This window comes from Bremia lactucae, linkage group LG1 (assembly GCF_004359215.1).
Source record: "Bremia lactucae strain SF5 linkage group LG1, whole genome shotgun sequence".
NCBI classification, from domain to species: Eukaryota; Oomycota; class Peronosporomycetes; order Peronosporales; family Peronosporaceae; genus Bremia; species Bremia lactucae.
This window is the reverse complement of record NC_090610.1, coordinates 8,381,024-8,394,862: the sequence shown is the minus strand read 5'-3', so window position 1 is coordinate 8,394,862 and position 13,839 is coordinate 8,381,024. Positions and strand designations below refer to the sequence as shown.

General features: G+C 46.4%; 3 protein-coding genes across 3 annotated transcripts; 2 read left to right on the top strand and 1 right to left on the bottom strand.

The window, feature by feature from the left end:
• Positions 1 to 4,948: 4,948 nt before the first annotated feature.
• CCR75_005286 (uncharacterized protein) lies at positions 4,949 to 7,608 on the top strand. The gene is made up of 2 exons (XM_067963368.1): positions 4,949 to 6,597; positions 6,651 to 7,608. Exons 1-2 carry the CDS (start codon positions 5,119 to 5,121, stop codon positions 6,888 to 6,890), a joined length of 1,719 nt encoding a protein of 572 aa, XP_067820448.1. The 5' UTR covers positions 4,949 to 5,118; the 3' UTR covers positions 6,891 to 7,608.
• CCR75_005287 (uncharacterized protein) lies at positions 7,075 to 7,260 on the bottom strand (the record flags this gene model as incomplete). The annotated part of the gene is made up of 1 exon (XM_067963369.1): positions 7,075 to 7,260. The coding sequence occupies one exon, from the start codon at positions 7,258 to 7,260 to the stop codon at positions 7,075 to 7,077; it is 186 nt and encodes a 61-aa protein (XP_067820449.1).
• Positions 7,609 to 7,930: 322 nt separating the features above from the next.
• On the top strand, positions 7,931 to 8,764 carry CCR75_005285 (uncharacterized protein; the record flags this gene model as incomplete). Its single annotated transcript, XM_067963367.1, has 1 exon — positions 7,931 to 8,764. One exon carries the CDS (start codon positions 7,931 to 7,933, stop codon positions 8,762 to 8,764), a length of 834 nt encoding a protein of 277 aa, XP_067820451.1.
• Between the last annotated feature and the right edge of the window lie 5,075 nt (positions 8,765 to 13,839).

Below are 13,839 nucleotides of genomic sequence, written 5' to 3'. Positions count from 1 at the left end.
CTATATAGATGGGTGGCCAACTATATTCGCTCTTGCGAACAGTGTCAGCGCATTAAGCCTGCACCGTCCAGCAGTGCGCCACTGAAGCCGCTACCGATTCCAACCAAGTGTTGGAAGTCAGTAAGTCTGGACTTCATGTTTGGCATGCCGCCCGATCATAAGGGTCGGTCAGGGCTAGTCGTCTTTGTAGACAGACTGAGCAAAATGGTGCATTTAACACCATGTAAGACATCGATCACAGGCAAGGAAACAGCTCTCTTGTTCCTGGATCATGTTTACCGACTACACGGGATGTCCGGGTCCATAATATCGGACCGAGATCCACATTTTACGTCTGTTTTTGGCGACATGTGTTCGAGCTGCTTGGTAGCAAGCTCCACATGTCGATCGCAGATCAACCCCAGACCGATGGCCAAACAGAACGTGCCAATCGGGTTGTGGTGGATGTTTTGCGCACTGTAGCAACTCCCAAAGAGTGGAGCAAGCAGTTGCCCTTTGTGGAGTTCGCAATAAATAATAGTGTCCACGTCAGTACGGGTGAGGCACCGTTTATATTAATGGACTGCGCCATCCTCGGACGCCAGTCTCGTTTGTGCGCAGCCCGAGTCTTAGTAGGGGAGGTCCCTCACTATGCTCGGTGCGAAAGAGGAACATATTTCGTCAATATCACGATGATCCGTGAGGGTATCATCTCAACGACAGAAACTTGCCCTAGTGACCCTGCCAGTTTAGCAGTGGTCAATAAAACTACGCCTTATGACCGACCTCTTGGCGGTATCATAGGCGAGTTTGATGCTAAAAGCGTGAGCGAGGCTCAACGCTTTGTGGATGAGCGATTAGCCATCACACGTAAAGTCCGTGACGCAATGGCAAGCGCACAGGATAAGCAAAAAGAATATGCGGACCGAAATGCTCGCAAAAATAATGAACGCTTTAGAGTGGGTGGAAAAGTACTATTAAGTACTGCTACTCTACCTAAAAATGCAATTACTGTACTACCTGGAGGTACTACGAAGTTGTTACCGCGTTTCATTGGGCCCTTTACGGTGGTAGAAGAGGTTGGAGACCTAACTTATAGGTTCACCCTTCCCCCGTATATGAAGACGCACCCCGTATTTTACGTGGGTCGTCTGAAACGGTATGTAGACCCAAATGAGGTCACATATCCCCATCTGGCTATGGAGACCGATGGTGACGCCGACTGTGAGTCGAGCGTCGTTCGGGTGAGGGGGACGTGAAGGCGAAAAGCTATCTGACCGATGCCTCCCACCACGAACAGTACTTGGAGAGCGAGGGACAGCACGCGAGTAACGCGGATCCCTCAGCATTATCCGTTTAAAAAGGTCAAAGCGAGTCTTCAGGCGTTCATAACCCTGACGAGCCTTCGGTCGGACATCAACGAGAATCGAGGTCAGTCGTGAGACTTGACCTTTGAGATCTGCAATCCGTCGTTCGGCAGCGCTAAACGCCTGTGACTGAACGGACGAAGGTAAGGCAGCCGCGAGTAGGTAGGCGAGATTGTCACTCCTATCGGGTGCCACCTGCACTGATGGATGCGGGTGGGAATAAACGCTTCCTTGTTGGAAGGTCGCTTGCCCACCGCTCTGTGAGGCAAGGGTATCAGATCCTCGTCCAATGTAAAGGTTACCCGAAGATTTTTGACTCTTGGGAACCGATTGATACCCTACGTATCGATGTGCCCGGCTTGGTGGCTGTCTATGAAAAGGAGCACCAGCTGAGGCCTCTTCGCTAGTCTCAAATGGGCTAGCAGAAGTAGCGTTGTGAAAGAAACAGGGGGTACATTACCGCCCATTATTTCTTTCACACGCAAGCGGGCGAAATTAATTCGCTGCGACCGTATCATCGCATTGGAATGCGGATGAATGCGGCGCAGGAATTCCGCCTCGTATTGTCGGGCATTTCATTTGAACAAACCATGACCGGGATCGGGAAAATACGCCCCAGCGATTTTCCCTGAGCCCTCCAGGATTTAAAGACGCCATAATAATTATGTGCGTTTACAAGAGCGCGCTTCAGGAGCGACGCTCTTGGCCCGTTTAAACGAGGCCATTTAGATGGAGGGGGCATCAATGGTGCCACCCGTCACATAGCCACGTCCAAAACGACTGGCTTGTGACACCGACTGAGCACGTTCACGTGTCGTCGGCGGATCTTTAGGCTCCAAATCATATACGAATTATATAAGCGCGCACACTTGATCCATTATTTACTAAGACATTGATCGTCTCAGTTTCTTCTCGTAGACTTTTTTGAAGGTGCCTGGGAACCTTCGACCACATATTTCCGGGTATTTATTCCCACAGAAATAATGTGGTGAGAGTCCTCCCCAACTGTCTCTAGCTGTGGTTGCGCTACCACAGCGAGATACTCTATGACCGACTCTTCAGTCAATCCAGGATTTTCGCACTGTCCCTTATAGACGGGCGTTTCAAATTTTTTTGGATGTTGGTTTTCAAGCAAGCATCCTTGTTTTGTACCACTCAACTTGTTCGAGTGGTCAAACTTCGACGCTGCCTGCGCTTGTGCACAGCCGTCGGGATCTAACTCTACAATGTGGTGGGTATTTACACTGAGGTCTTGTGCAGTCACGCAAACGACCGACCACAAGTGAGGCCATCGCACTCTCTCCTAGACATCTACTCACTTGTGGACGCTTCAAGACGCTCATCAGTTGGCCATCTGATGAACAAGTTACAGGCATTGCCACGGCTTGTTGCTGCCAATTTATGCTTGACTCGTAATTTCTGAGCCATGGTAATCCAAGGATGACATCAAATTTGTCACTCAAATCAAGTACGATGAAATCATCATCGTACTGTTTACCCTTTAACGTGTATTGGATACCAACTACACGTTTCTTACTGTTACAGATGCGTCTGTTGCCAGGCGCACTGTCATCCTCGTTAGAGGGATATCGCGCCCAAAAATTGAGTCTGCGATCTTCTAGCGATTGGCGTCTAATAAAGTTATTTGACGCCCTACAATCGACTAAGGACTTAAGTGGCACCTTATTTGACACTTTTATATTCAGGGTGATGAGGTTTGATCTCAACCCCTGGAGCAGTTACACACAATGTTTGTGTGTGAGGAGCAACTTTCGTCAAAATGCCTGCAAATTCTTTTGACGTTGCTGGATCAGTAGGACGCTCCGCACCTACGACCTCGACCATTCTTGATGATATGCCTCGCCGCTCACTGTTTTTAGGCGCTTGCGGTGGGGCACTACACTCATAGGTGTAGTGGCCCGTCGTTCGGGAACAGAGGGACTTTAGCCTGCAACAGTGGACGGGAGCCTGTTGCAGGCTGAAGTCCCTCTGTTCCGCTATAGAGATCGCTTGGTCAAACGACTCTAGTTCTAGCCAGAACAGTTGGGTATTAACAGGGCCGTCTGCAAAACCATTAACGAACACAGTTACCTGTGTTTGTTCATCATTTGATAAGTAACGATACAGCTGACCAGATATCGTGTAAGTTGGACATAAGCGTGAATGTCACGCTTGCCTTGCTTCAAACCCAAAAGCTCGGCTCAAGCCCTGAATTCGGCATGTGGCGGCTCAAATGTTTGTCTAAGTCGGGTCTTAAAGACCTCATATGACCCAAAGACTAATGGGTCGTGAAGCTTGAGCCCCAACGCCCAAGATTTTCCTCGTCCGGCTAAGTTGGACATGCCAAATTTCACTTTCGTCGCATCACCACTGATACGACGAGCTTCTATGGCATCGTCTAATTCGACGAACATCTCAAAAGGGGATCGCCTTCGGCTGCCTTAAACTTAGAGATTTCTATCTTTAAGCTTTAGGGTTGACGCGAAAGCATCGGCCCATTAGCAGCATGTAAATGCTGCTGTCTCAACAGTTTCATCTGTTGAGCACCCTGTTCTCTTAACAGCTCTGTGTGTTGAGAGCCTTGCTGGTGAAGCAATGCTACTTTCTGTTGGGCCCCGTCGAGTTCTTGTTGAATGAACTCCTCTATGGCTGCATGCTGTTCCTCTGCCCAGAGTGTACGGCATAGCGCCAACGCCTGGCCCGCCTACGACCGAAGGCGGTCCAGGCGTTGGCACTTCGTTTGATCGTTCTTTATTCGAGGTCACTCAAATGAGTAAACCTCTCGCGCGTTGCGTGATAACCTTCTTGAGAGGCTTGAAAGCTCCCTCATTCTTCATCCAACATGCCCATTGGATGGAACGTACGTGGGCGGTTAAACGGACTACGAAGTGCTACCAGGTGTAGGGGGTGCCTTTCACTAGTACTGGTAAGTACTAGTTGACCTTACACTGATTAGAGTGTAGGTTAGGCGCATCGAAACTTCACGTACACAGGGGTGCAGAGGAAGGTCTCTAAGTAGCTAAGGGTCTTCAGCTACTAAAAGGTAATTCAAAGAATTAGAATCAGGGAAAAGTAAAACTGTATTAATATATCTAGTTTCCTACGTAACGATCTTCAATCTATCTACTGAATGTATATATTAATTTATAACTAAGTATGGCGCCTCCTTGCGCACTGCAAAATCGTGTTTTATAACGATTGGCGGGGTCGATTTAGACCTAAATGAACCTAACAATGGAGCGAACGTCTTTTTGCATCAATTTTATCCAATTTAGTAATAGTGGAATTTTTTAAGTCAAAACTAATAAGGATCATAATTTTTGGACGTCTTTATTTGTATACTCTGATAGGACTAAGCTTACTTTCTAAAAAGAAGTACATCTATCAAGAAATATTCTCTTTCCGGAGAATAACGCAAAGCAAAATATACGCTACATTGGACATATTGCAAAATAAAATTGAAGTATTGAGTTATCAAATGTGCCAATAAGATAAATAATGTGCAGCATTTGCAGAGAGAATCATAACGGCTGGGTCTGGTTTCCCTGCTTCGTGCAAAAATTTCGGCTCGTTAAATTAAAAACGCTAATGCACTGGCCGAGCTTTTTTTTAATAAATGCAGTTGTGGATTTTTGAAGCGTCGAGTATGAATTGCCCAGATAATTATCGTGAATCGGCCAAAACCCCTAAAATATTAACAAAACCCTTTAAAAAATACTACTATACATTGATAATTCATAGATAGCGTGTTGCTGGTCATCCAACGCCTACGATGGAGGCCAAGACGATGCAATTCGTGACCCAATTTGCTCGTGCCGTGTATCTACAGTGGAGCCATTCACTTGAGCATGCGAAGTTCTGGGACGATCATGCCTTTCTTCGTGCCATGTTGGAGGAGGCAGTAGCCAAGCTACCAGACGGGAAGCTCAAAGCCCAGCTCGCGCATGATCTGGAGCCACTCGTAACGCGTTTGGCCTCTTCCCTGCGTGAATTGCACGTACGCGAGCGTCTACATGAAAAAGAGCAGTCTTTCAATGTACCGTTGAATGAAATAGGGACGGAAATAGCACTAACGCAGGCAGCTACAGCTCCTGTTGGCGACAAGAAGCGCAAACTTGCTGATGTGCTCGCGCTGGACACCGACATCACCTTAATGAATAGCCAAAACTATGACGCTAAACAGCTCGTGCAACGTTTTGCGCTCATTGCCGCACGTAGGTACGAGTCGCCAAAGGAGCAGCAACACAAGCGAGGCTTTGTGCTAAGGCGATTAGCTGCATGTGTGCAGCAACAAATGGCGTCGTGGCCGTGCCATTGGTGTTGCAGCAAAGAATCTGACGGGTGGAAAGAGGTTCAAGAGCTGCGCGTGTTGCTTGAAAGTATCGCTCGGCAGGATGTGGTCGCATTAGCTTCAATCTCGTATTGGAAAGAAGAGAAGGATCGTGATAGTTTAATGGCTCCGTGGACGAAGTTTTACCGTCCTGATGAAAGCAACGAATTGACACAAGTCGTGTATGAAGATGAGATTGCAAAGATTTATGGAGCACTCTTGACGCTGGCAATTGATTTTCCAATTGTTAACAAAAACCTCAAGGAAGCGACCTCAAGCGAGTCTTCTGATGATGAAGTCTCTGGTGTGTACCGAGAATCCAAGCTAAAGTTGCTCGAACCTGGTACCCAAGCCCAAGAGACAACTCGACAAGTTTTATTTGCCGCGCAACTGCGTCAGCGGGAAGGGTATAAAAATCGACAGTGGCTTGTATCGGTATTATCGTTCCGTCATCGTGTATTGACTTTAAAAACTAATACTTTTAAATTGGAAGGCACGAATAGCGACGAATTGGATCGTCGGGCCATGCTTGAGTGTCTTGGTCACGTCTACTCGCGTACGTTTGCCAACGTAGCTCTATTTGACCAAGTTAAGCAGAACTTGAGTGTCGAAAAGGCTGCTGAGCAAGATCTGGCGTTATTTGAAGCTGTCGTGTGCTTGCGGTATGCGGCAACTTTTATGCGTGTCGAACGCAAATCGAGTTTGCCGGCTTTAACTACAGCAATGGCTCATCTGGCTGGCATTCCGGTACCTTTGAGCTTCATGACGTGGTTAGAACACGAACAGGTGTCACCTCCGGTGTCGGTACTTGAGAAAGCTACGCAGAGGCTATGGACGAAATGTTGTGGACAGAATAGGATGATGAATATACTGCTGAGCTCGACTAACGTCACGACCGAAGCGCTTTCTTTGATTCAAACAGTAAGTGGTGGTGTACTGGTGACAGTGTGTATATTAACGTCGTGATGTGGCAGAGCTATGAGGATTTTGTTAGGCAAATGGCAAAGGGCCACTTTCCTAAGTCGACGTCTGTAGTAGAGATAGAAGCATCGGCAGCGTCAGTACAAGAAGCAACGAGTGATTTGTTTTACGTGGATACGGGTGGAAACGAGGACAAGAAAAGAGGCAAAACGAAGAAAAAAAAATCTTTCAAAAAGAAGAAGCAGCGGAATAACAAGAAGAACGTTGCTGTGGCAAATTCGAAAAGATTCTAGAAGTGAAATCTCACAACAGAAATTCTTATTGAATCATTGACGTAGAAATTTCTTACGACATCGTACTTAATTGGGTATGTACACGATAAATTTTACAGTGATTTTTTATGCCTTCCATCCAAAAAAAAACCGTTGCCTAAAATCACGTACAGGTCTAATAAAAGTCTGCAACGAAAAGCGTCCGTCATCTTGTCACAAGCAGCCTCGGTTGCTCAATCTGCTCCTTGGCCAATGCATCTTCAAGACACGCTAATTTCTGATCGTAATACATTTGATTCGGACGTATTATGAGCTCTAGCGATATGACGGCGCTTTTGCATCCTCGAATTCTCTGTACCGACATCTTCAACCGTAAATTCATCAGATTCATGATGGAATCCGTAAAGGTTATTACACATTTGAAAAAGTCGGGGCAATCCCGACACAATACACTCAGCGCTGGATGCCAATTCCGACGGCTGGACCTTAGCATTTTTTTGTATCCAAGCACAAAAACTCCGTCCGTACCACTGCTAATCTGACGGAGCGCAACGTTACCGTAGATCTTAGATTTCGACACAAATTGTAGTCTTGCCAGATTGCTTGTCAATTGGTGTCTTAAGGTTGAGGACCATTTTTAACCGAATTTTCGCAAACCAACAAGGATGTCCACTTTGTCCTACAGCACGGCAAGAGCGTGCTGTAGGACAAAGTGTTGGGCAAACGACAGGACGTAACCCGGAGGCGGACTCACGTGTCGAAAAGTTTCGGTGTTTTAAGTACGTACGTCGCCGCCATTAACACCCTCCGAGTTGCCAATCCGACCCCACGTCAAGCGACAGGCTATGGCTACATTAGCACTTTAGCGGGTGCAAGAAAACAAAAAAGTAAAGGAACGATGTCAACTTTTGAGATTTCTCGTGACGTAATGCAAAACGCCAAATTAAATTGAAAAAGATTCAGTAAAACACTTCAGGCTGTATTATTGACCAACCATGCACCTCTATTTAATATAGATAAACCCAGTTTTGGCCATACTCAACAGCTCCACTAGGCCCATCATGACCATCTCGCGCAACGTGTACAACCAGCTCTTTGAACAAGCGCCTGACACGACAGAAGGGGCTTCTAAAGAGAAGGTGATACGCCTTCGTCCTACAGAAGCCAAGGCAGGTGCTGTGGTCATGTCAGCGAAAAACAAGATCCAAATGTGGACCAAGGAAGAGCACGAGCGGTTTCTTGCAGCACTTGAAAAGTTTCCCGCGGGCCCTTGGAAGAAGGTAGCAGACTTTATCGGTACCAAGACACCACGCCAAACAATGACACACGCGCAGAAATACCGCCAGAAAATTCATCGTCGTCAGCGGGGGCTTCGCAATCAGAAGAAGGCGACAATGAATGCTCTTCCCATGAATACTAGCTTTGCTACCGTGGACATTACAGCTGACCTTACCAATGAGCCAAAAACGATTGTATCGCCTTATGGCGTAGCTGATTTCCAGCTTCGAGCTGGTTCGGAAGCCGTGGCAGCTGCAGCAGCTGCGGCTGGCGTCACGAACGACCAGCTACTAAATATTCTCGCACAGCAGGCGACGACGATTAAAAAGGATATAAATCCTGATATCCGCTTGATTGAAGAAGGAGTGTCAATGAAGTCGCTGGAGTTGGTTCCCGCAATGAATCAAGAATCGTCTAGTAACACGAATTTGCCGTCCTTGGCAAAGATTCTACACCTTGGAGATGCTGAAGGACATGTTACAATGCCAGCGGAACTTTATCAAAAAGGATTAGAAATGAACACAACAGATGGAGAATTAGACTTTGATCAAGCAGCAAAGGCAAAGCTTGATAATGAAATTGGACATGATGGCCCGAAGAAGGATATTGACTTATAGACCCCCAAAACTCCCGAGAATTGCCAATGCAATTGCAGTTGTAGTGCACACGGAGGCAAAAGATCTGAGGTAAAGTGGACGATCATGCAGTTGGCGGCAGTGCGAGTAGAAATGTCATTTGTGTCGGGAAGAAAAGAGCATGTGTTACAGTGGTATTGAGGCTGAATAATTATTGGTAGCAACAGAGGCCCTCATTTATTTCGGTTCGACTTAATTTTCTGTCGATGGCTTCAGTGTTGCAGTCTTTCAGGTACTTGTTTACGTTGAATGGCGTTAGCACTGCGACAAGGTTAAGATTTCGCAATTCTTGAAAGAATGAAAACGTTATTTTCTTTGCAGTCAACCATTTGTAAAATAAATGAATATTACATCTGCGCAATCGATGTAAGTTAGCGCAAAAAGACGCCCCTATCAATTAAGTTGAAAGCTGACTGTGCCACACCAACTAAGATTTTTCAGATTGTGAGTACTTTTACTATGTTATTAGGCAGTCTTGCTAGTATTCACTCACTTTCCAAATTCATTGGCCAAAATTCACATAAATCGACGTTAGACGGGAATCAAGATTCACTCATTTTTATAAACTACTACCATACAAAACAGTTCACTCAACTCACAACTAGTCAATTTACTCAACAGCTGAAGTAGTCAGATTCTCAGCTTTCTAGATCAATCAGAGATATTGAATTATAGATTCAACTCAAACAATGAACGCGTTAACTGCACCTGCTGAGATTGCTTATCCCACTTTGGAGGAAGCTAATAATGTTCTTTTTGCACATGCATTAGCTGAAGGATATGCAGCACCACCACCACATGAGATAACGTCCCACTCTATTAACTCTTCTGCGTGTGAGCTATTCATTTCACAAGTTTTAATATAGTTTAAAATCTGAGTTTGCGAAATGAAAGTCTAATTCTCTTTTTATCTTATTCTATTGCGCAGTACGGGGTATCCAATTCGCCTAATTGATTCAAGCCAACAATTTAACGGTCATTAAGAAAATTAAATTTGATTTAGGCGATCAAGATTTTCGCCAAATGAGCGAGACATTTTGGTCAGCTTCAAAGGGAATTAAATTAATGCTTAAAAACATTGCCCAATAGTCTTTGGTCAAGCATCTGCAATTGAAAGGTACTGCTTTTCTCAGCAAAGAAATTCTTTTATTACAAGTGAAAGCTCTTTGAAGCATCTATCTACTTGCAAGATGGTAGAAAATGCTTGTTAATTTTTAAAAGGTTAACATTCCTGCTTAATGTGGCCATGTTCATTTTCTGCAATCGTGTAGGCGGGTGCTACGATAGCAGCCACGCTCTACTATGACATACACCTTTAGGCACAGTGAGAAAGCGATTTGACCGTCTTCTTTCTCACGTGGAGCATGGTCGTTGGTGGCGCCTAACCGACCTCACCCAACGAACTAGAAACCTTAGTTAAAGTGACATTACGGAAGCGATAATCCGGCTCCACGTGCGCACTTGTCAACAAGGTCGTAGTTTTCGGACTGATCTATATTTAATCGTATTATATACAAAACCTATTTAAATCAATCATAAAGACAATCTCTATAGATATGCACTGATATGTATTGCGAGCTTTTATTCTAAATACCTCGTATCTTGGATAACGCTAGCCGTCCTCCCGTTAGTGTGAATGCCCTCAGCTGCATCACATACACAAGGTGAGTCATAATGTGACCCACACCCAAGTCGTGGGTCTAATTACTTCACTTAAGTAACAAACAATCCCCTTAAGTACACAAAGTGTGCTTAACAGGGATTGTGTAACATGGGGCACCTTTAGCCCGATACACCATCCCCTCAATAAGAACGAATTTACATTTTGGAAATTCGTCAAAGAGGAACGAGGGACAGTGAGCTGCGTTATGCGCCGCTCTTGTTCGGTCATCTACTTTAGCGACCTGTGTGCACTCACACGGCGCCAAGCATACCACTTAATAGGGGCAAAGGTGATTGGTCGTCTTCAAGGACGTTTTTACAACCACGCACGAAGCGTACGCGCCGTGTTAATACGCCGCCGTCACCCAGTATCTCGGTTGAAACGCCGACAGCTACTGCTGCCGTCGCGCTGAGGATGTAGATTTGTTGTTCATTGTTGACTTCAATGAGTCGACACCTCTGCCAGCACCTTATAGAAGTGATGAACACAGCGAGCGAATGAGGAAGGATAATGGCGCTTGATTGTCCATCAAGACTTCACCCATTCTACCTAACAAAGGTTGGACTTAAAGTGCACAAAGACGTTAAACTGGGCACTAAGCACTTCTTGCCTTGAGAATGGATACTATTCATTTTGCTCATTCTCAATTAAAATTTTCAGCTTATCGAACACAAAGCGTAAAGCTTCTAAAATACTCGTCAGCAAATACATCTTCACAAAGTATCAGCCTGTAGAGACTCAGGCGTAGATTGACTACAGTGTATCAAATGTAGCGGACTTACCTAGATCCCTCCTAACATGGAGACACCCAACGTTACGAAGGCCAACTTGCCTTACGTCAACAAAGCAACTGCCTCGTCGTCTACGCTAGCTAGCGCAGTGACCATTCGTGAGAGCGCTGCCCTTGAAAGAGCAGCTGCTTCTCGGGTTGGGAATAACCACAGCACATGTCTATCAGACCATCATTCAAAATGGGTCTGACGCAGAAGAACTCTAGCGTAAAGCTCCACCGACGGCACGCGAACGTGTCCAGTTGGTATCACAATCTGGTCGTATCGAACGCGGCTACGTGCCTGGTGGCATTCGACCAATGCCACCTCCATCCGAATGGCCTTATTTGGATGGAACGAATGTGTCGCTCCTAGAGCGCACTACTCTAGATGCACATAATTATTATGGCATCTATCGTTCGTGGAAGGCTCAGGAGAAAATCAATGGGTCATCTTTCACCAATTCCGGTCGTATTGCATTCAAATTCCTAAATTGACCAATACGAAGCGAAATTTCTGTACCGCTTTTTGCCACATTCCGATGTGGCGAAACAACGGTCGCAGCGAATTAATTTGCTCGCTTACGTGTGAAAAACCATGGCAGCACTGCACCCCCTGTTTCTGCTCATCACGCCGCTCCTGCTAGTCCACACAGAACTATCGGGGCGACAACTGGTGCTCTTTATTATAGGCAGACACCAGGCCCGATATGTGGAGGCGCAGCGCATCAAACGGATCCCAAGAGTCAAAATTCTTTGGGTATCCTCTCCACTGGACGAGGATGTGATGTCTCTGCTACACAGAGTGGTGAAAGTCCAGCCTTCCAACAAGGAATCAGTGGGCAACCAACCTTCCAACAAGAAAGCGTTGGTTTTCAGCAGCATCCATTAGTGCAGGTAGCACCAGATCGGAGCGGCGATTTCGCTTATCTACTCGCGGTAGCCTATCGCGCATCCGCTCAGTCGCAGGCGCTGAAAGCTGCTGCACGACGGATAGAGGATCTCGAAAGTCAAGTCTCGCGACTGACTTCGGATCTTCACGATGTCCGCGCGAAGGATCGCCAGGGTTACTAAAGGCTGAAACTTCGGCTGGACCTTTTGGAAAAGTTGATGCTGAGGGATTTGCGTTACGCGCGTGACATCCCTCGATCCTTAAGTCCGTATCGTGGTGGGGGAGTCATTCGGCTACAAATGTTCACCTTCCCCATCTCACTCACTAGATCGACGCCCAACTCACAGTCGGTGTCACGGTCTTCTTGGACGGATGGGGGTATGTGATCTCTTCTAGATCAAGATACCATTTCAGACGTAAAATTCGGGAAGCGTCTTCATGTAAAGGATAAGGGTGATCCTATAATTTAGGTGTTCAATTTCTTTAACCACCGTAAACGGTCCGATGAAACGCGGCAATAATTTCGTAGTACCTCCGGGTAGTACAGAAACTGCATTTTAGGTAGGATAGCAGTACTTAATAGAACCTTTCCCCCCACTTTTAAGCGTTCATTGTTTTTGCGACCATTTTGGTCTGCATATTGTTTTTGCTTGTCCTGTGCGCTTGCATCGCGTCACGGACTTTTCGTGTGATAGCTAATCGCTCCCGCTTTCAGCATCAAACTCGCATATGACACCGCCGAGAGGTAGGTCATAGAACGTAGTTGTAATCAACGCAATATCGGTATTGTTTGGGAGCACACGCATCCCTTGCCGTGACTCCATACTGATTACTGAAAAACCGGCAGGGTCACTAGGGCAAGTTTCTGTTTTTGAGATGATACCCTCGCGGGTCATCGTCAAATTGACGAAACTGTCTCCCTCTTTCGCACCGAGCGTAGTGAGAGGCTCTCCCTCACTAAGACTCGGGCTGCGCACAAACGAGACTAGCATCCAAGGATGGCACAGTCCTTTATATACGGAGTGTTACACGTACTGGCGTGGACACTTATTTATTTATAGCAAAATCTACGAAGGCTAGTTGTTTGCTTCACTCTTTGGGAGTCGCTATCGTGCGCAATACATCCGCCACGACCCTATCGGCATGTTCTGCTTGGCCATCACTCGGCGGATGATCGGCCGTCGACGTGCAGGTCTTGCTACCCAGCAAGTCAAACACATGACGCCAAAACCCCGACGTAAAACGTGGATCCCGATCCGATTGCATGGACTCGGGTATCCCGTAAAGTCGATATACGTAATCCAGGGACATGGAGGTTGCCTCCTTGCCTGGTATTGTGGTGCTACATGGTGCTAAATGCACCATTTTGCTCAGTCTGTCTACAAACACGACGAGTCATGCAAAACATGAAGTCAAGACTGACCGACTTCCAACAACCCGTTGGAATCGGCAGCGGCTTTAATGGCGCACCGCTCCACGGCGCAGGCTTTATGCGCTGACACTGTTTGCGAGAGCGAATATAGTTGGCCACCCATCGCTATAGGTGTGGCCACCAAAATTACTCTGACATTCGTAAGAATGTCTTCTTACGGCCCAGATGCCCACGCGATGGTGCATCATTGAGCTAATGAAGGGTCATTAGCTTAGGATCTGTGTCATGAGGCACATAGATTCTTAAGGGGATCACAAGGTGACAGCTGATGCCGTAATAGGTCATCGCTGTAGTAAAGCGA